Source organism: Crassostrea angulata, chromosome 2 (genome assembly GCF_025612915.1).
Source record: "Crassostrea angulata isolate pt1a10 chromosome 2, ASM2561291v2, whole genome shotgun sequence".
NCBI lineage: Eukaryota > Metazoa > Mollusca > Bivalvia > Ostreida > Ostreidae > Magallana > Magallana angulata.
The window spans coordinates 56,872,603-56,893,654 of record NC_069112.1 but is presented as its reverse complement, the minus strand read 5'-3'; the positions used below and the strand labels follow the sequence as shown (position 1 = coordinate 56,893,654).

General features: G+C 32.8%; 1 protein-coding gene across 1 annotated transcript in view; it reads left to right on the top strand.

Moving 5' to 3' along the window:
* LOC128172584 (uncharacterized) overlaps nt 1-20,676 on the top strand; it is a 33,443-nt gene extending 12,767 nt beyond the window's left edge. The window contains 5 exon segments of the mRNA XM_052838368.1: nt 1,829-1,873; nt 2,603-2,898; nt 5,529-6,354; nt 14,049-14,921; nt 16,494-20,676. Of these exon segments, the coding sequence (XP_052694328.1) occupies nt 1,829-1,873; nt 2,603-2,898; nt 5,529-6,354; nt 14,049-14,921; nt 16,494-16,876 (2,423 nt within the window). The 3' untranslated portion in view covers nt 16,877-20,676.
* The last annotated feature ends 376 nt before the right edge of the window (nt 20,677-21,052 follow it).

Sequence of the window (21,052 nt, the reverse complement as noted above, 5' to 3'; positions counted from 1 at the left end):
ACTCTAATAACTCTTCTTCAACCTCAGCTTTGTAATTTGTTTGCTTAATCATTGAACGGGGGAAACGAAATGTGATTTATTACATCTATTTTGAAAGAAATATTATAAAATTTGAAGAATTTAATGGTACTAATTGTTTTCACGGAATTTGCGTATAAATAAGGTAAATCAGTCGAAAACTAGCACACGTTTTTCTGCGCAATAAATATACAATTTTTTTAATGGATGGCCCTGTAGCTCTCCGGTCTGTCAATATTTTTTCCCGGAGAGCTACAGTTCTGCAGCTAGCATTTTGCATGCTGATTAAAGAAAAACCCGAAATATTCTAGCCCCGAAAAGAGACTGGTAATGTACTCTGAAATTTTGAGAATAACAGGTTTAAATGTTAGTAAAAAGGTATTACATATCAAAGAAAATTATATAAAATTAAGGATATACGATACGTGTGTCCTTATTGAATCTGGGTTTCATGTAATTCCTTACTATGAACCCATTTAAATATGAAAACTATGCGATGTAGACTAGAAAACAAATACAAAATACTGGAGACAAATTAGATTGTTAACAAATTAGACTGAATTTCGTAGACACATTTATGACGTCATGACTGAAAGTTGAAGGTCGAGTAAATTTCATCGGTAAGCAATGTAAACAAAGGACTATATATGGTTTGAGCCTAAAATGGCCCCCAAAATGAACATTGTCACTTTACTGTAATTCTTTGTTTTATTTCTACAAATATGCATTTGAAGTTTTGTCATAATTTTCATTTTGATTTTTGTGCCCATAATTTAAAAATATGACATCATAATGTTTACCTTTTCCCGCCATTTTCTCATTTTCAGCATAAAACGGCTTGTTTTGAAGCAGTTTTTCTTTAAGGAAACATTAAGCGACTGCTTGAACAAACAATATATTTTCACCAAAGATGTATCTCTCCAATACTTATGAGTGACAAAGAGTCCGTTCATGTTCAAAGAGTCGCTCTTTATTTCCCATTCCAAAAAAGATAAGAAATATGTCCATTTTTGACTGATTTTGGTTGAATTATAAAAATAGCGTCACTTCTGACGTTACATACTGCAAGTGAGTGCATATAAATCAAATAAATAGGTGAAAAACATATTTCAGGTCAACTCTTTTATAATATGACACAGCAAATTAATGTACCGGAATCATTTTGAAAATAGCGAAAAATGGGGGGCCAAATTTGACTAATATCATATATAGTTCTTTAAAATATAAGTAATCTAAGAGCTCTTATGAAGTATTTTGGTGTGGGTTTTTGAGAACTGAACAAAAGAATATTGGAAGAGAGGTCAATTTTATCAATAATGCTCTAAAAGTGTGTAAATTTTATTTTATTTATCGACCAGGTTTTCCTCTGTCGTTGTTTACGATATAAATATTTGACTAGAAAAAAACACTTCCCAGTATATATTGAAATTCAAATTTAACACATATAAATAGTGTGATCAATGATTAACTTGAAAAGTTCTGCTAGAATCCCTTGTTTTGTGTTGCTTTGATGCATCATAACATTTTCCGAAAACCGTTTTTGAGAACCGAAAAATAACTATTTAATCGAGGAAAATATAGGATTCTAGCAGCAATTTTTTTAACTGAGATGTTTTGCCTTCTTTTGATATGTTTACTGTTTTGTTAAAACCGCGGTATAGTGTTGATTTTTCTCATTTTATATTAATGACTTCTGGTTCTGTACCAGTTATCGGCTATATACACTGGCTCATTCATATTACTTGTATATCATTTAGAATTTAGTTGTGAGAACAGTTGCTTTCATAAACGTTAATTTCAATTATTTCAGGACACGAGATTAATGAGACGGTAGCTTCAGACATATTTAATGATGGTAAGATATTGACTTTTCCATATATCAGTTGTTCCATCAATATATGTGGGAACATTTCAATTTGAAGATATGTATACTCTGTGTCATAGAAGTCGTTCAGTCTTCCGTGTCATACCTATAGCTTATCATTATGCAAGTAATACATATTTTTAAACACATTATCAATAATGTGGAGGAAACAATACAATGATTTTAACAGGAAAGCGGACTATTTTGAGCAAATTCAAAGTTTATATCTCTGAAAATATCCGTGTAACTTTTCCAGACAAGCACAAGTAGATAAATGAAATATAATGAAAATTATGACGAAGATACGCACATATGCGAAATTAGACTAAAGCTATTTGAACTACTAAAAGTTTCAAAATGTACATCATTACAAAAACAACAATACATCATTTTAGACAAATAAAACAGACAATTTTAATTTGTGCAAATAACCCCAGAGGAACTTTTATCTTTTATTTGTCGTTAGGACACATTTAGTAATAATATATCCAATATACCTTAGCAAATCATCAAATGTATTGCTATATTAGTTCATTGAATTTATATGCATATTGTTCATTGTACATGTGTAATAAAAATAGTTATGAAATCTAGTTTAAAGAGATAATCGGACATAGTTTAAGATATGAATTATATAACTTTTTTATCTTAAGAAAATAACCTTAACGTCAATGTGAACTACTTGTTGTCATTTTACTATTTTTAAAATTATCTTTTTAGGAACTCAAAAGGAAAAAGATGCATATAACAAACCTATTTATTCTTTGAATCTGAAGAGATTGTTTGGTTCTATCGATAGTGATCTTCAAGTCAAACCCTCCACAACTTCTTTTGCACATGACATACTTAACGTAGTCGAAGTTGATAAAATCAGAAGTGAAGTAAATTCCCTTTCAAATGAAATTGTTCTGAATACGATATCAAATGCGACTTTAGATGACAACAAACAAGGGAACGTGTACGTCGCTGAAGTCACGGTAGTTTGCGAAAAGAACAGACTTGTTGTCAAGAAAAAGGTAGGCATTTTTCCTTTTTACAAGATATACTTAGATAAATCACTGACTGTTTACATCACCACTGAAACGAAATACCTAAAAAAAATCCCTGTGAAACCTTGAAAGGCACAGAGAGATCTCTGAGTGGCCCTGAAGTTTACATCGACGATTTAAGTCAATAGCGTTTGGTGCTATCTACTAATATGTTTTACGGTGTGACCGTTGGGGCGAGCGCAGAAGGAACCACACATCTGTCATCATTGTTAAATGCAACCCGTGGACTTGCCCTAACCAAAAAACTTTGGCTTTGTCTCGAAAACTTTTACCACCGCAAGGAACCCGAAATCATCAAACTTTTATTCCAATGGCCCCTTCCTAGTCTTATACACTTAAACAAATTACCACCGAGCATTAATAAAATGTTAGACATACTTACATTGTATTAAAATATTTTGATAAACACAACGCCGTTTTTTTTATGTAGATACAATTATGTTTTATCTTTTCTTTACCTTTTAATAATGATCATTAAAATCAGTAAAAATAAATTTTGTCTGTTATTTCACATTTTGTTCCTTGTTGTAACCCGTGTTTTAATTATTTTCCTCAGTGAAATTAATTTTGTTTTAAATCTTTTTAATTTTTGTACGCTATATAAGCGTTGTAGACATGTGCCCTCACCCCTTTCTTAGTGTGTGATATCCAATATTATTTGACCACACATGCAACTATATAACAAATACATGTACCGGTAGATATTTTAACAGTTTAATTCTTTTCATTTATCAATTCATTACAAAATGACGTGGCTGCACGTAGATCTAATAATGATTAGACTTTTCTTTCTTAATTTTTTGTCACCTACCTAACGTATGCATATATGATTAGATCAATATGACAATAAATTTAGCATGGAACTTGCATGTGTATTTACTAAGCAAAAAAAAAAATCATCAAAACAAAACTAATCAGCCAAAGAGTCACCGTTAACACTGATACTGAGTACTTCCTACATTATCCAGTACATATGCTTGATCCACCTCTAAATGTATCGCGGGAAATTAAAACGCGAGATCTTTGTGACGTCATAGTTAACATTCTTTTGCGCTCGACAGTTTTCGTAAATTGTCGGACAAATTCGGAGAAGGAAATGACGTCATATGTCAGCAAAAGTTCAGTTTTTTTACGTAAGCTTATGTGTTGTTTACTGTAATGTTTTTAGAAGGATTTTTTTTATTGTTAAATGAAAATGATGTATGCGATGTAGAGGTAAGCATTTTTCGTAGAAACACTTTCTGTTCCACCATGTTGCTATGCACCGCAAAGGATCACTGGGATAGTAGAACGTTTTCACGTGGCCTCATAACATTTTCTTTGAACAATGTGCAGATTTCAACTCGAATTTCCTCCGTTCGTACACGTTGTCTATGGAGCTCGCTACCTATTAATCAAAACCCCTTGCACTATTCTATTAGGTTAATAACAGATTTAAGGTGGTGCAGGACACCTGCATATTGTGATGTATACTTCCTATTGAAAAAAAACAATAAAGTATAAATACAATATTTTCCCCCAAAAATAATGTTACCCAACTTCAAAGCGCAATGGGTTAGAGCAATAATATGTCTGTAAGAGTATTGGAGTCCGATGTGTATTTTTGGTAATCTTACTTTTGATATAAATGAATTTCATGGGGGGGGGGGGGGTCTGGAAGCAAATCTAAAGCAGGAAACCGCCATGGAGATAGGTCATAATTTAATTTTATTTGTAAAAATTATATAGACCATAATACTTTCTATGACATTAAATGTTAAGATTATTGATTAACTTCACATGCAAACATTTCAACCCCCAAATTGCACATAAAGTGCTGCTCATGTGTATTATCTTATGGGGAGGGATCTCATCCTTCAGTTATGCAAATTATAATTCCGGAACTTGCATGTGGCCTTCATTTTAATTAAACTAGTATAAAACAGTGTTATTTAGGGGCAAACACTTGGTGCGTGTATTACTGTCTAATGACAGCATCTAGTTTGTATTGAGAATGATTTAAGCTGATTTTATCATGCCTTTTTTTGCTTAGGTGAGCAATAAGGCCCAGGGGCCTCTTGTTATGATCACAACACTATTGAACATACTTTACTTTCTTCACTTTTGAGATTGTTAGAGTCTTGACAACTCTTCTGCGATTAAATTTCATAAAAGCAGACTGCACTGAACAGTTCAGGTTGACAATGTGTTAGGTATATATTTAACTCCTTGCTACAATGTGCGAACAGCAAACCTCTGAAAAACCTTGACACTGAAGAATAGTCAAATCCCGTAATATTGTGATTTCACATTTTTTGTTATGAAGACGTATCATCTGCTCCTTTTAAGATGTGACATTTCATGGCGATTTCAATTTATGTTTGCTAATATATGCTACTGTATCCAAAGATAGTCCTACGCACCGTGGAAAAATCTGAAATGAAGTATACACATTTTATTCTCTAACGTCCAAAATTAACTGTGATGCGATGTATGATAAGAAATATGACGATTTTTTTACAAACAAGGTTTTATTGTTTCGTCAATATTTCTTAAACAGGACTTATTTAATTTTCTGGTAATGTTGATTCATGTATTAAACTTTCTGTTTTTGTAAGGATAAAAATCAATGGATGGATTTCCTACGACTAAACAAGGACAATATCATACGATTGATTTTGATTAACAGCAGATTTCTACGAGTGATAGAAGCAAAACATAGCGTTTATAGAGAATTTCAAAGTGATATTGCCTCTGGAAAAATTTATCTTCAGCATGTGATAGAAGATTATGATGAAATTGCAAAAGTTAGTGCATGGAAAAAACTATCATGGTTTACAGATATGGTTGAGTTGATTATTGATCGATTTCCATTTGAAGAGCTTTCAGAAATCCTATCCGAGGCAGCGGACCTGGTTTTCAATAAGAAAAACATAACACGTTTGTGTCTGAGCGTTCACATCAATGATGATAAAAAACAAGCCAGGTCAACAGATGATACAAAGCAATTCAGGACTATATTAGTAAAAAACACCATGCAAAAAATAGGAGAGGCATTAGGATATGAGATGTTTTCTAATATTTTGCAATCATGTATCACAAAGGAAGAGGAACGATTCAGACTGCATTTTGACGTCAGGATATCTGATTTACTACCCAAGTCGCTAATATCTACTGTTGTTTCAACATTTAACTTAATGTTTTCTTCGTGGGCTAGTTTTCCTGCCACAGAAGATATGCTATGTGATGTAAATTCTGAAGAATGCCGAAGAGAAATTGCAAGAGAAATTTATGAACTGGTCTGCGAAAGCAAGGAAATACTATTGCTAAGACTTTTGGAACAGATCAAACCGATGAGCGAAACTACCTTAATGGAATTTCATTCTTTATCAAAAAGTCTTCGAAAAATTGAAAATGAACTTCAAATTACTGACTTAAATGAAGGTAGGTAATTTATATATATATATATATATATATATATATATATATATATATATATATATATATATATATATATATATATATATATATAACTGCAGTACACCTTTTTCTCGAACGACCGTGTAGTGAGCGACCAGCGCGCTAGGTTCCGTTCGTCATCGAAAGCAAGATTTTAGTCTTGCCTAGATGAACGAGTGGTGGTCGCTCACTGCTAGGAGAATGGGTTTCAGAGGTCGTGAGTTCAAGCCCCGGTCATGGCGGAGATGGAGGTCCAATAAGGTTGATTTATCTGTGCTTTATGTGAACATCTATCTTTCACTATGGGCAGGTATAATTATGTCAATTTGAGAGTAAATGCAATGTTTGTGCTTATCATATGTATATATTTGAAATGTGTATCGTCCCGGTCCTCTCAAAGTGTCGTTAAACGGTAATTCACCTGTATCTCAAATGACCGTGTAGTGAGCAACCAGCGTGCTAGGATCCGTTCGTCATAGGTGTTATCTCTAAATCTTGTTCTTTTAGTAAAATTCTACTATGATTTTCAGAAGAAAAAAAAAACTTGCGTTGAGGCATCCTCAGGAAATGTAGATTCAAGTCTGTCAAAATCATGGTCCCCGGGGGTACGGTTGGGCCACAATAGGGGGATCAAGTTTTACATAGGAATATATAGAGAAAATCTTTAAAAATCTTCTTCTCAAAAACTATCAAGCCAGAAAAGCTCAAATTCAAATTGAAGCATTCTCGGGTACTGTAGATTCAAGTTTGTTCAAATCATGGTCCCCAGTGGTAGGGTGAGGTCACGATGGGGGGGGGGGGTCAAGTTTTACATAGGAATATATATATATATAACATCTTTTGAATTCCTCTTCTCAAAAACTATTAGGTCAGAAAAACTCAAATTAAAATGGAAGCATCCTCAGATATTGTAGATTCAAGTTTGTACAAATCATACTTCCTGGGGGTATAGCGGGGCCACAATGGGGGAATGGATTTTTACATATGAATATATAGAGACAATCTTTAAAAATCTTCTTATCAAAAACTTTTAGGCCAGGAAAGCTCAAATTTAAGTGGAAGCATTTTCAGATATTGTAGATTCCAGTTTGTACAAATCATGGTCCCCGGGGGTAAGGCGGGGCCATATTTGGGGGATACATTTTTATAAAGGAATATGTGGAGAAAATCTTTAAAAATCTTTTTAAATCTATTAGGCCAAGAAAGCCCAATTTTGAGTGGAAGCATCCTCAGATAGTATAGATTTAAGTTTTTTTTTCAATCATAGTTCCGGGGTAGGTTGAGGCCACATGGGGGATAAATTTTCACATAGGTATATATAGAGAAAATCCTTTAAAATCTTTTTAAAAAAATATGGGGCCAGAAAAGCTTAATCGTGTGTAGAGGCATCCTCAGGTAGTGTTAATTTAGGTTTGCGAAAATATAGTGAGGGTAGGATGAATTTTTACATAGGAATGACAGAGAAAATCTTACAATATCTTCTGGGAAAGTTTTTCAGCCCAAAACGCTGTAACTTGTGCGAAAGCACTGCAGGTTGTGCAGATTAAAGTTTGATGAAACATGATTCCCGAGAGAAAAGTGGGGCCATAAAATGGGGGGAGGGGTATAAAGGAATAGAGAAAAATCTTCTTACAACAACAAAAGGGGCTTTGATTTTGATACTTAAATGCTAATTTGATCAGAGTTAAGGCAATTGTTGCCCAGGTGAGCGATGTGGCCCCTGGGCCTCTTGTTTATTTAACGTTTGTCAAATCTTAACTTCTTTGTGTACTCTTAGTAAGTTCTTAGTAAATATATCCACTCTTTATATACTCATTCAATATTATTTCATTGTAAGCATATACTTTGATGCAAATTCCCACTGACTTGGATATGCCGAAACGTGTCCACCACATTTTGTTATTTTGGGCTGGTTTACCCAAAATTGAAACAAATTTTATATGTTTTTGAGATAAATTTAGAATGATAACTTAGTACATGTATCCAGTAAAACTAAGTGATTTCCAACGATTATCATACCACAAGTGTTGAAATATTAAAAGTGTAAACAGTTACTTTGGTGAAAGCATATTTTAGTTTATCGGCAAAATGTCTTAATTTATAGGTAAAGATGTAACATTTCTTTATTTATGTAATTATTGATTATCAGGTTACCCAAATAAAGAAAAAAAAGGTGCAAAAAGATGGTCATCTAAAGAATTATTTAAGAAATGAACTCAATGTCTACCCAAGTTATACTCGTATAACCTGGGTTGGGGCAATTTACGCTTTATAATCCGCGAAGCGGATTATAAAAAAGCGTAAATTGCTCCAACCCAGGTTATACGAGTATAACTTGGGTAGACATTGAGTTCATTCCTTATAATTTAATTTTCTGGAATTTGCTGTACAAATTGAGTCCGTTTTACTTTTAAAAATGATATAAATTTGTTCAAAATTCAAACGTAACGTCAAGTGAATTAGTACGTTGGTGCATTGTGACGTGTCTTGTGACGTGCAAACCAGGTTTTACAAATTTAACTAAATTTTTCTATCCAATCAAATGCCGCGTTACAACCAGAATTAAATTATATCGCTTTATCGAATTACAAATCTTATTGTGCAATTTTGACGTGCTGTCAAACTAGCAACACTCCTTTGTTATAAAGATTTTCGTTTTACATCTGTATTTCATTTAGATTTGACGAATCTGTCAAAACTTGTTAGGGAACATCTACTGATTCGTAACACCGACTGATTTTTAGACCTGGTAATATCGTTCTTCTAGTTGTATTCGTTTGAAGAAAAATTTTTAGAAAGTATTATGTACTGATTTGTAGAGCAAAGTTAGTTTTATCCCGAATTGACACCTTTTTAAAACACGTTTCACATAAAACAAAAATATTTGCAAAGAATACGATATTTACATTTTCTTAAATACTATTTTTTTCTCGCAAATATTCAAAGGAATACTCAATAATTTTATACATTCAATCAACTTTAAAGGCACTGCATTGTCTGTGTAGCTGTGTCTGTTTTAGTGAAAAGCGACTTCTGTTAAATCAACTACATGTACGTCGTCTAAGGAAATTCACATATGTATATAAATAGGCACATTCAGAAATACGTTTAAAGTAGTCCGAGTATCGCACTACGTCGTAATACGGATTTTACAATATTGGTTCGACTTTTACAAAGGGTTTTAGATACCCGGTGTTGATTTTGCTCTACATCGCTATTGTAAACAATGGCAATAATAAGCGATTAGAACGGTAATATAATATATTCTATAAGAGATAGAAATGATTAATGTTGAGAAACTCGATTGTGTTAAAGTAAAATGAAAAACGAAGTTTCTGATTAACCAGGATCTCAGGTATGCTTATATTTTCTCTGTTTTGATGCCCCCCCCCCCCCCCCCCCCCCGAAATTTTCTTTTTCTTTTACTAAAACCGGTTTAAATTAAGAGACAGACGCTATTTCGAATTTAATCAATCGTCAATTAATTAATGTTTAAATGATATCTAACATTGTTGACAGATCTAGGCAGAAAATTGTGGCAAAATGTGATGTTTACGGATTTTTTCGTAAGGGTCTACTTGGTTTAGAGCTTATAGCGTGAAAAGTAATCCGTCAACATATAATTTATTTTACCAAATCTTTGTTCTACGATGTCAATCTATAGAATAAACACCATGAATTAAAGTTTGAGTCCATAAAATAGTAAAAAAAATTACCAAACGCGATACTAGCATTGCATTTTTTGTATTCTATTTTGATACATCAGGTCCATAAAGCGTACTTACTTACAAAAATTTGCGTAAAATTATTGATGAGATATGGCTTAAATAAATATTTATACTCTATTTTGTATGTTCAGTTCTAATTTTCCCAAAATTGGTAACTATTTTTAGGAAAAACGGACGTCTGGCAAATTTCATAATTGTCAATAATTTTCGCAAGGGGGTACACCCGTCTGAGAGGTAGTAACAAACAAACTAGCATGTAAACATGCATATTTTCGTTTGTATATGTATTGCTAGAATGTATATTTATCATTTAAAGCTAAGCTTTTAATGATTGAGCCCATTCAGTGCCGAGTATAGGACTACCTTAAATATATAACATTTACAGTATTTGGTTATTTTTTATTGATAAAAAATTGGAAACAAAAACAGATTTTTTTTTAAAATGGTTACATATGTCTTACAGCAGATATAACTATTAGTAATCCCTATTTATTAAGGTCTTCCGTTTCCAACGAAAAACCTTATTGTTATTGGTTTGATTCTTTTCCTCTATTATTATTTTTTTTTTCTCCCACGTTTTCTCAAAAATGCTTCAGCTGATTTTGATGAAACTTACAGATCATAGCTATGACAAAATTTGTAAGAAAATTACACGAGATTTTTTTGTTCATCACTTCCGGTACCGAGATATTAAAGATTTTATGTTTTTGCTTCTTCAAAATTTTTCTCAATAAGTATTCTACGCGGGCATGTTAAGGCTTCCCGATGCGATATGTAGAAAGTCACTTGTCTGTACTTCATACAATATGACGTCATAATTAACTTTGACGTCACGATCTGCATTCCTGTCGATAGTTCTCAGGGAATGTATCTTAACGTTAAAGGTGAATTATATTAAACCAGTATAATACCGCATGTTTCCTTTATATAGATGTTGCAGTTAATTCTAGACGTACAGAATTCATTCATATTAAAAACCAGTATCAAATAATCGGCAGTTTTAAAGCTTCGTTTTAAGTTAAAGACTATTTATAAACTAGTGGTTTGGAGACTCTCCCTGCTACGTGTAAACAACTGAATAAAGAAATTTTAATGCATGTAAAACCAGCTTGGCGCAGGTGAAAGATCCACACAATTTTAGAATATTTTACGTAAAATTGGTAGAGAATATAAGTACCAATGTGAATCGTGCTGCGGAAACCTACGGATTTACCCCATTTTTTTGTAAATCGCTTTTGATTAGTAAAAATTTGCATTATTTTGATGATTTTGTGGAATGTTTCAACAATATCTTCTATAAACGAAATATCTATTTCTTTCCCAAGCAAGAACTTCAAAGTTTATGACTTAACAAAGGATTTTTCTTAAAAATATGTATGATTTAATGTCATTAATCACCTGCGCCGATGCGTTTTAACTAGATCATTTGCAATATTAGGATTCGCCTGTCACGTGATTACGAAGTACATATGACGTCACAAAAATGCATCAAATATAATGTTTAACATCGATGTCAATAAATGTTACATAGATTTAAAGAAATACTCCCGGTAAAATTATTTTTGCCATGATTCAAATAATATCGTTTTCCAGCCGTATTTTAGCATCGGGACGCCTTAACAATGCTGCGTAGACAGGACTTTCAAATTTTCAGAGAAGATAAAGAATAAACGGCCGCAGTGCCCTTTGCATATCCAAACGTCCGATGTCACTTCCAGTTGTCACCGGAAGGAAATGAAAAACCTTAATTTTTTGGATTTCAATTTTTTTTATTTTTTCATTCGATAGAGACGTTCTCAAAACTTCTGATATGCAATTTGTTTTAAAATCGATCCATGCAATTTTGAGATTTTGGACTCCAAAGTCCTGAAGCGAGGGTCCGGGTAGCTCAGTCGTTAGAGTGGTGGACTTGTGTCCATACGACCCGGGTTCAGTCCATGAGTGCCGAACCTTATTTGTCTCTTATTTGTGTTTTGATTAATGATTTTATTTTTAAAATGATGGATTTGAATTCTTTCCGTTTTATTTTTGTCATAATTACAAATAATAGCGGCTTTTTTCGGTACAAACATGGAACTCTTTTCTGTCAGCAGCTTTATTGACATATGTTGCTGATATATTGATTTCCTGAACACTACAAAACACTATGCAATATATCCCTCTCTCTCTCTCTCATCTCCTTCGCTCTCTCTCTCATCTCCTTCGCTCTCTCTCTCTCTCTCTCTCTCTCTCTCTCTCTCTCTCTCTCATGGACTCTGTAGTGCTAAAATTTGAGGCCCCGACTAAGAAAGGTAAAAGCACGATAAGTCCCCTTACAGCATCACAACCGCCAGTTCCAACACAGTTTTGATTGTAAACTTTCCTCCGATATTAATCAACGTATCTCAGAGATCTTCAACATGTCGATATAAGTGATATTTATTTTTGATAAAAGTATAGCTAGATAAACAATGAACGTGTATTTCCGTATAAATTAGCCGAGCAAAAATTTTCATCTCGGTATAATACATGTATCAATTTATTAAATCGAAATTTGAATTAATTATTCTCCTCTGGAAATAAACCCCATTTCAAAATTGCTCCCACCTGGTTTCACTCTTATGACGAGTCATCGGACAATAGGCTTTACCCTGCGTATAATCTCTCTCGGATGGGAATCCGATTAATATTGATGAAATAAAATGACTAGTATTTATGAAATAAAATGTTTTTCTATTAACTTATTTTGCAAGTTAAAATACTTAGGTGGATTGAAAATACACTTCTTTTAACAACACTTTCAATCCAGTGTTTTCTCAGACGTCCGTGTCAATTTGTTCCCACCCATTTCAAACGTTTTGACTGTAACAGGTGACATTAGCTGTATATTTCCAATTTTGTAAGTTAATGGTCTACAGTTTTAATTTTGTATCCTTGCTGGTAAGGGAGATGTATTTTTATATGCTTATAACCGCCAGTTTACAAAATTAACACATTAGTTAAATGAAATTAATGCACTTTTTGAAAAATCAGGTTCAGCATGTAAAATTTAGATTTTTCATCTTCTAGCTAGGGGAAATGTTTTAAAGAATATATCAATATTAAACGAATGAAATCTATTAAAAAATAAACATTGTGAAAGATTTTATTTTTCAAATCAATGGTACAGTGGGGTACAGTGCTGGTCAGTTCCCTGTACAGTGTTTCAGTAGGACTGTATAGTGGGGTACAGTGGTAGTCAGTGAAATATACAGTGATGTACAGCTTAAGTACAGTAAATATCAGGCAATGTAAGTCAATTTTTGGGAATAATATTGGATTTTAAATTCAGTAATCTTACTGCCTAGCTTCTTTCTTTCTGTATTTTAGTGATGATTGTTATTCTTCAGCTGCAGTGCACTTCGCAAATCCAAACGTCTCCCGTCACTTCCAGTCGTCACCCGAAGAATGCAGAAACATTTATTTTTTTTAATTTGTTCTTGTCTGTAAATATTGTTTCTGCCATTGTACGATGCAGGCGCTTTAATGAATGCAGAATATGTATTTTTGTTCAAAAATCGATCTATATTAGAGTAGTAGACTTTTGTCCAGGCGGTATGGGTTCAATCCTCGAGTGTCGACTCTTTTTTATTATTTAATTGTGCTTCAATTATAAATGTTGTCTCTGAAATGATGGATTTTAATTATTTTTGTTTGAATTTTATCAAAAATCACAGTAACATCGCCTTTTCCTTGTATGAAGATATGTCTGTTGAAATCCTTAGAGAGGCTTGCTGGAATTTGAGAAAGTGTTGAGAAATAAAAAAAACTATCCTGATAGCCTTTTTAAGGTGTTTTTAAACCGAAGATCTCTTGTTGCTCGCAACGAGCGTCTAGTTCTTATAACGCTTAGCTATCATAAAATAAAGTTAAGTGTTAATGACGAAAATATTATAAAAATGACTTACCTTTAACTCATATTTTTTAACATAGTGGTCAAGACATGGGAACAGAGGGAATTGATACTAAGCAGAAATGGACCTGATAAGCATCCTTCCGTTTTAAAAGTCATTGCTGGTTGTAAGGATAATAAACCAACCGTAAAGGTTTTTCTTAATCATAACGACGAAGACGCCATGAAAATATTCAATGATTCAGATCAAATACCAAAGGGGACACATTTTGAGTTTGTTAATGTGGCCGACTTATCTGCAGAAATATTTAGAGGTAAAGAAAAGAGTGATCATACCAGTGTCAACAAATCTGTGCGAGAATGTTTAGGACAGATTATAAAAAATCAAGGAGAGAATATGTATGCAATTTATTCAACAATTGTTGGACTTGGAATAGGTACCATGGATTCCAATGGCAGTATTCAACCATGCATTATCATTTACTGCTTAGATAAGCATTTAGTGCCTTATGGCGAAAAAGAACTCCCAAAGTCAATTGAAGGATGGAACTGTGATATGAGAGAAGATTATGTGATATTCGGAAGTTGTTTTGATTGTCGAATAATTACTAATCCAAACCCTGGTTGTTGTATTGGCTTACATGAGCCTCCAAATGGAAGTGGTTCTGTTGGATTTTTGGTCAAGGAAAATGATTCTACACCAGAAAGAGCAGGGTTTCTTACAGCCGCCCATGTTGCAGCTGACAATTGGCGTGATTTATATTATTCAAATTCTTTACTATCAACTTTAGATGGATTTCCTTTTGAATATAGGATAGTTCATCCATTACCACCAACACAAAATGTCTCAAGAGTCATTGGAAGGGTAAAGGAGTTATTTTGTGGAAATTGGGGGCCTGAAGGTACTGGCATCGATGCTGCATTTGTTGAGAACGACGAACCAAGAAGAGGAGGTAAACTTTAATAATATTTTTACTTTCTTTCAATAATAAAACTAAAAACCTATTTTGAAATATCTCCCTCATAAAATAATCTGTGTAAAAATTGAATTACCGATGTTAATGTAAAATATTTACACGTTCGGCTATTATTGGTAATTTTTCAAGGCTGAAATCTTTTGATTTGAATGATTGCTTAAATTTGAAAAACGACTGTGCAAGAAGGTCGTAGAAAATGGGTTTTTGATATCTTAAATGAAATTCCACTAATTATGTCCTTTACCAACCAATTTGACTTCAAATATAGGACGGGAAAACGTTAACTTCATGAGTTTAGAGTTGTGGGGAATGGGGCATTAATGTGTAATATCTGAACACGGTCAAAGAAGCATTGTTTTGTATATCTGTGTTAGAAATTTGAAAAGCAACTAAATGGATTTTTAGTTCCCTACCGGTTTCACCAGAGGGGACTATACCTTTTTTCTTTTTAATGTGGACCGCCTTGATTTAGCAATTATGATATTTTCTTTTCTTCGGTTGCATGCAAGTTTTACAATACCAGAGCGGGACGCTGTCGTAGATGTCATTTTAGCAGTTTACGTCTTAAATCATTTTATGTAACATAGATTTTACGAATATAATGGTAAATTTGATTAAAGACACAAAATAAAAGAAAGATCTATCATTGCACCATGGGAATAAAAAGTTAAGGAAAGTTACCAAATTAAAATTATTATCGACCTTCTGTGTTAAACCAAAGAATAGGCTGTAGCCATATTTAGTTTTAACTTGTAACCGGTTGTCTTAAGTTTAAGAGAGATCTTAACGATCTTCGATGCTCAGCCATGTTCAATAGCTCTGAAGTATTCATATTTTTATTCCTACCTTAAATCTGCCTTTTGTGTAGACAGATTTAATTAGTATTCTATTGTTCAACAAAATGCTTAGCTTTGTGGTTCCATGGAACTCTACTATAGATAGGTAAAGGGGTTCATCCCAACTTAACACTGGGACAATTTTTTTAAGAAATTGATTTCAACATGTTTATTATTCCAATATATGCATTGCGTGTAAAATTGCAATCGCTTTGTAAAATGCATAGATACCATCAATAAATATGTTTTTTAATTTACAAAGTTTAAGGAAAAGTAGCTTTTATGATGAAAACAAATATGTTGATGCTGTAGATCGGAGAAACTCACGGAGATAATCACGATATATACTGTATGACAGTTTGTGAAACAGCTATGATTAAATCTTATGAAAATTTTGTAAACAAATCCTACTCATAAGATTATATTTATCAAATTTGTCAATGCTCATAAAAAAAACACCAATGCCAATTAAATACATATACCCTCTATCTGCACTTTTGTTGTTTTTTATTTGCCTACCTTTTTCTCCTGGTTCACTACATTTTTACATTTACTTCAGATGTATCTGGCTTTTTTTTCGAGTGTGTCCATATGAGAGCGCGGAAAAATCTGAATCCAGAAAAAACACCTCTAAATATCATTTATATTTTTACGCTTTGTATCAGATATTTTCATTACAAGTGCATTTATCTTATTTTATTTTTTTTGACAGACATTAAAAAATTGCAGATTGCAGACGGAAGGAACCTACGATTTGATAGAAGTATCAAAGTTTTTAAAAGAGGAGGCACAACGGGTGAAACGGAGGGCTATTTATCTGATAATTCTTTATCTGTTTGTTTAGATTTTACAAATGGATTTTATTTTTTTGATCGATGTTATGCTGTAGAAAGTATCAATAGCCCCTTTTTTGAACCTGGAGATTCTGGATCTGGGGTCTTCTTGATAGAAAACGGAGTACCGACTAAACCTCTTGGAATAGCTTTTGCCTTCCAAAAGAGATCCCAAACAACAGCTGTCTGCAGAATTGACAAAATTATTGATGCCTTTAACTTATCTGTATATCAATATGAAGAAGAGTCAATGGAAACATGAAAACTCCGAGGAAATTATATAGAATACTCTATAATCACTAGGTTTTGCGTTGGGTCTATTTTCGTAGAATAAGTGGGTACCTCTCCTCCACAAATTAACATCTCTACGAATTAATATATTAGGATTTAAAAGTCTTATTTCCTTATGTTGGTATAAGAGAATACACGAAATTACGTCCCCACGAACCTGTGAAATTTAAGCGATCTTCGAAAATTGCCCACAGGAATTTAAATGATTCCGCAGTACATGTACTATATTTCTTAATATTTTGATAACTTTCATATTTCATATACACATTTTTCATTACTATAACGAACTGGAAAAAGTCCGATTCTATGATAAAAAGAAGAAAGAACCGAAGTGGAAACAAATTATAAATAAATATAACATTTATTTTTTTTTTCAAAATATAACATTATATTATTATATGCTCAATAATATATCGAATGTTAGGTCGTAAATACATTATTATATGTTTGTGCAACCGTATGGTGGACAGTACAAAATCAGTTATATATAAACGATTTTAGCAGCTCTGTGTTTCTGCTAAACTAGCAAACAAGACTTACAATAAAACGCAATGTCTAAGCATCGCATTGAAACACATATATATATATTCATCTCTGACTTCTGTTTCTTCTTTGTACTTTTCAAAATATAAATACATATTATGCAGCGAATAAACTATACTCTCTCTCTAGATATGCTACATCAATTTGACAAAATTATTTAAATGCAATAAGAAATGTACTACGTTTTGAAGGTAGAAAAAAATGACATCAGCTGCGAATTGCTGTATCATGCTCATTGTTCTGATGTGTACGGCATAGATAGTTAAATGAAATAGATTAATTTTATTGACATGTTTTTTATTTATTTTTTTGCTAGTTTTAATCATATTTTATTTAGTTTTTTTATGATTTGGAATTGTCTTTGTGTGTGTGTGTGTTGTCGTTTTTTTCAGGGTTTTTTTTGTAAAGTAATGTTTTATGTTTTATTTTCATAACATCGTCTTTGTGCTAAGTAACGATATATGTAGCTCTTATATAGTACCCTAATATCATTAACTGTGGGATAAATAGGTTTTGTGATAAGTAAACTGTACAAAGATTTTTTTAAAAGGATGTAAGTAACTTCGAACAGATTCACGCAATCGAAATTCTCTAAAGAAGAAAAGAAATCCAAATGCATACATTTCATCGACCAGATAAGACATAAAAATTATCATAAATATTCGAATTATCAACAGCAGTACAAGAGAAGTGTGAAAAGATATTAAAAATGCAACATGCAAAATGTAACAGAAACTCTATGGTAAAAGATGTCGTCAATGAATGATAGGGGTATCGTATTAATTGTTATAAAAAAAGTTTGACATGTCTATAACAAGTGCTGCAATCCATTCAACAAATTGCTTTTGTGTTGTTGGTTTTTTTTTTTTATAATTTTTAGCAAAATGTATCTTCCGTGTGGCTTCTTTACCAAAACAAATTATAAATCCATTGACATGTTCTTCTTTTTGAATGGTATTTGATGAGGATGATGTATTACAATGTTTACATTCGTTTTGTCAATTTGATACATTCACAGTAAAACGTATGTTTACGCTTTTCCCACAATTATTGGCATTATTATATTATAAAATAGGTTTTTAAATTGCTAGAGACCATTTGAACCGGAATCAAGAAAACAATATATACACCGAAAAATCCAATTTCAATATACCTGAACTGTCTTTTTATATTTTTTATTCTTCTCTAAAGGTATAGTAAAAGTAATAGTCTCGAATAATCAGTGAAATTGAATAAGAGTAGGTATAAACTTGCATTAAAAATTTGCGTCAATACATTTTTCGAATGTCAATTCAAGGTACGGTTTCAGTCATATTCTCCTTGTTTTAAAGTGATTTTTTAAAATATCACAAGAAATTGAAATGTAACAATTATTTACACAAGAATATCCATGAATTAACAATCTATAAATAGTTACCTGGTTATACTTTCACAAGTATAATAAGTATAATAGCGAGCGCAGCTCGCCGGCGCGCAGCGCCAGCGCGAAGCGAGCTCTACCGGCAAGGCGTGTGTGAATAGAAAATTCGGACTAGTTGCACATTCATTCAACGGATTTTTTTGGCGTCAGTAAATCGGACCAGTAATGCCTTGTTTTAATCGTCCCAGTAATTCCCTGTAAATATGGTTTCCCATTTCACACTCTCACGAGAACAAGATAAAAGACTATGTACATCATGCATTGTAAATAAAATAATTCCATTAGGCCTACATAAGACTAACAGAGTTGTCGTTCCTTCGAGTGACGTCACAATCGATTTCTTGCACATTGATCCCACAGAATTTTTCGGAGTCAGTAAATTTCGACCCACAATGCAATTTATCAATGTCGGACGATCTCACTAGACTTGATTCCTTCTCGCGAGAATCAAAGTTAAACTTTTGAGAAACAGATAAATTGTGTAATTTCATGAATATCATGCTTTTTGAGTAAACAAAACAGTATATTTCACTTAGTTTTTTTTCAGGGTTTTTTTCAAAGAGACAGGCGACACTTGACCGACGTCAACTTTGACGTCACAATAAGGGAAAATTATTCTAAGTAGTTATTGTAAATCTGCTGGAATATAAATACCAAAATCTTCTCAAAATCTTGCAAAGCTAAAGAATGGGGATATCTTTTTTTTTTTAATTAAATAGGAAACATGCAGTTGTAACTTGCTTTCATTTGGATGAATGCTCACATTTATTTTATTCACTATATATTTACAGTAATTAATTTCCGTTTTTTAAAAAGGGGCGCGGCAGCGTCATTTAAAATATAATTACAAGTAAAATGAAAAATAAATTCTCAAAATCAGGGAAATTCTAATCCGGGTGAGGAATGGTGAGTGCATAGTATGCATTTAGCTCTTTAACTGATCAATGGTATCTTTATTTTCACATTTATTACATCCTCCCGGGGGGGGGGGGGGGGTCCAAACAGGGGCGTAGCTTGAGTCAATATTCTAGTGAGGCAACTTTATTGCGGCAGGGGGTCTGGGGGCCGCCTGAGGCCCCAAGCGGGTCCCCCAGGGCTCTCCTCTGGTGGGAGATTCAGGGGGCGAAACCCACCTACGAAAAGTGAATTTAGGAGTTTTAAAATGTAAAAAAACAAACAAACCATTGTCCGCAACGAAGTTTTATTATTTTACATTTCAGACCAGAATCTATTGACAGTATTGTCGTATACAAATTTTTGAATTATAAGCAATTCAAAAATTGAGAACACGATTGTCGTATACTCAATTTTTGAATTCTTTATAATTCAAAAATGTGAATACGACAGTATTTGATAAAATAAAACTTCTAACATATTTAAGATGAATAAACATTTTTATTAAAAAAAAAAATTAATCGTTCTTTTACTTCAAAATTTTAATGGGCCGATTCGGCGTTTTTTGGAGTTTGCAAATTTTGTGAGAATATATTGTCAACTGAGACCATTTGGTGCCTGTGAATAAAAAGTAAGGCAAGGCCAACCAGACGGTCCTCGGTCATTGTTTCATTGACCTTCCACAATGTTTCAAGCGTCTCATTGCGGAGAAAGATCTCTCGCAAGGGACTGAACTAACTGGCATGGTGAGTAAATTGCGGAATATGACATCCAAATTGGGATTTGTTTAATTTTTAAATTTACAAAAGAAAGAATTTCTTCTATGTGGGAGGGAATGTCCCATTGATGGTCAAATAAATTCTAGTGAGGCAGTTGCCTCATTGCCACAGTGGAAGCTACGCCCCTGCGGTCCAAAACCGATTTTCTTATTTGATCAGCAATTTTTTTATACGTAAATTATATATTTTTTAAACGGGGGGAGGGGGGGGGGGGGCTCTATGATAAGTCAATTTTATATATGTTAGTTTAAGAAAAATGTCTGCTGCAAGAAAAGAGGAAATAAACCTCAATAAACATTATGATAAAATCTTTATTATTCAACAACATTGTAAAAACTGAGATAAATTGTATTTAAATAAATAAACAATCTTAAAAATTATGAATTATGAAAATTTACAAGAAAAAATAGGCATGTTTATATTTTATTTTGCATTCAAATTCATTTACGTTACGTTGATACTTTTATTTTTATTGATTTATCATAATTCATTATTTGATCAAATGCTGCGC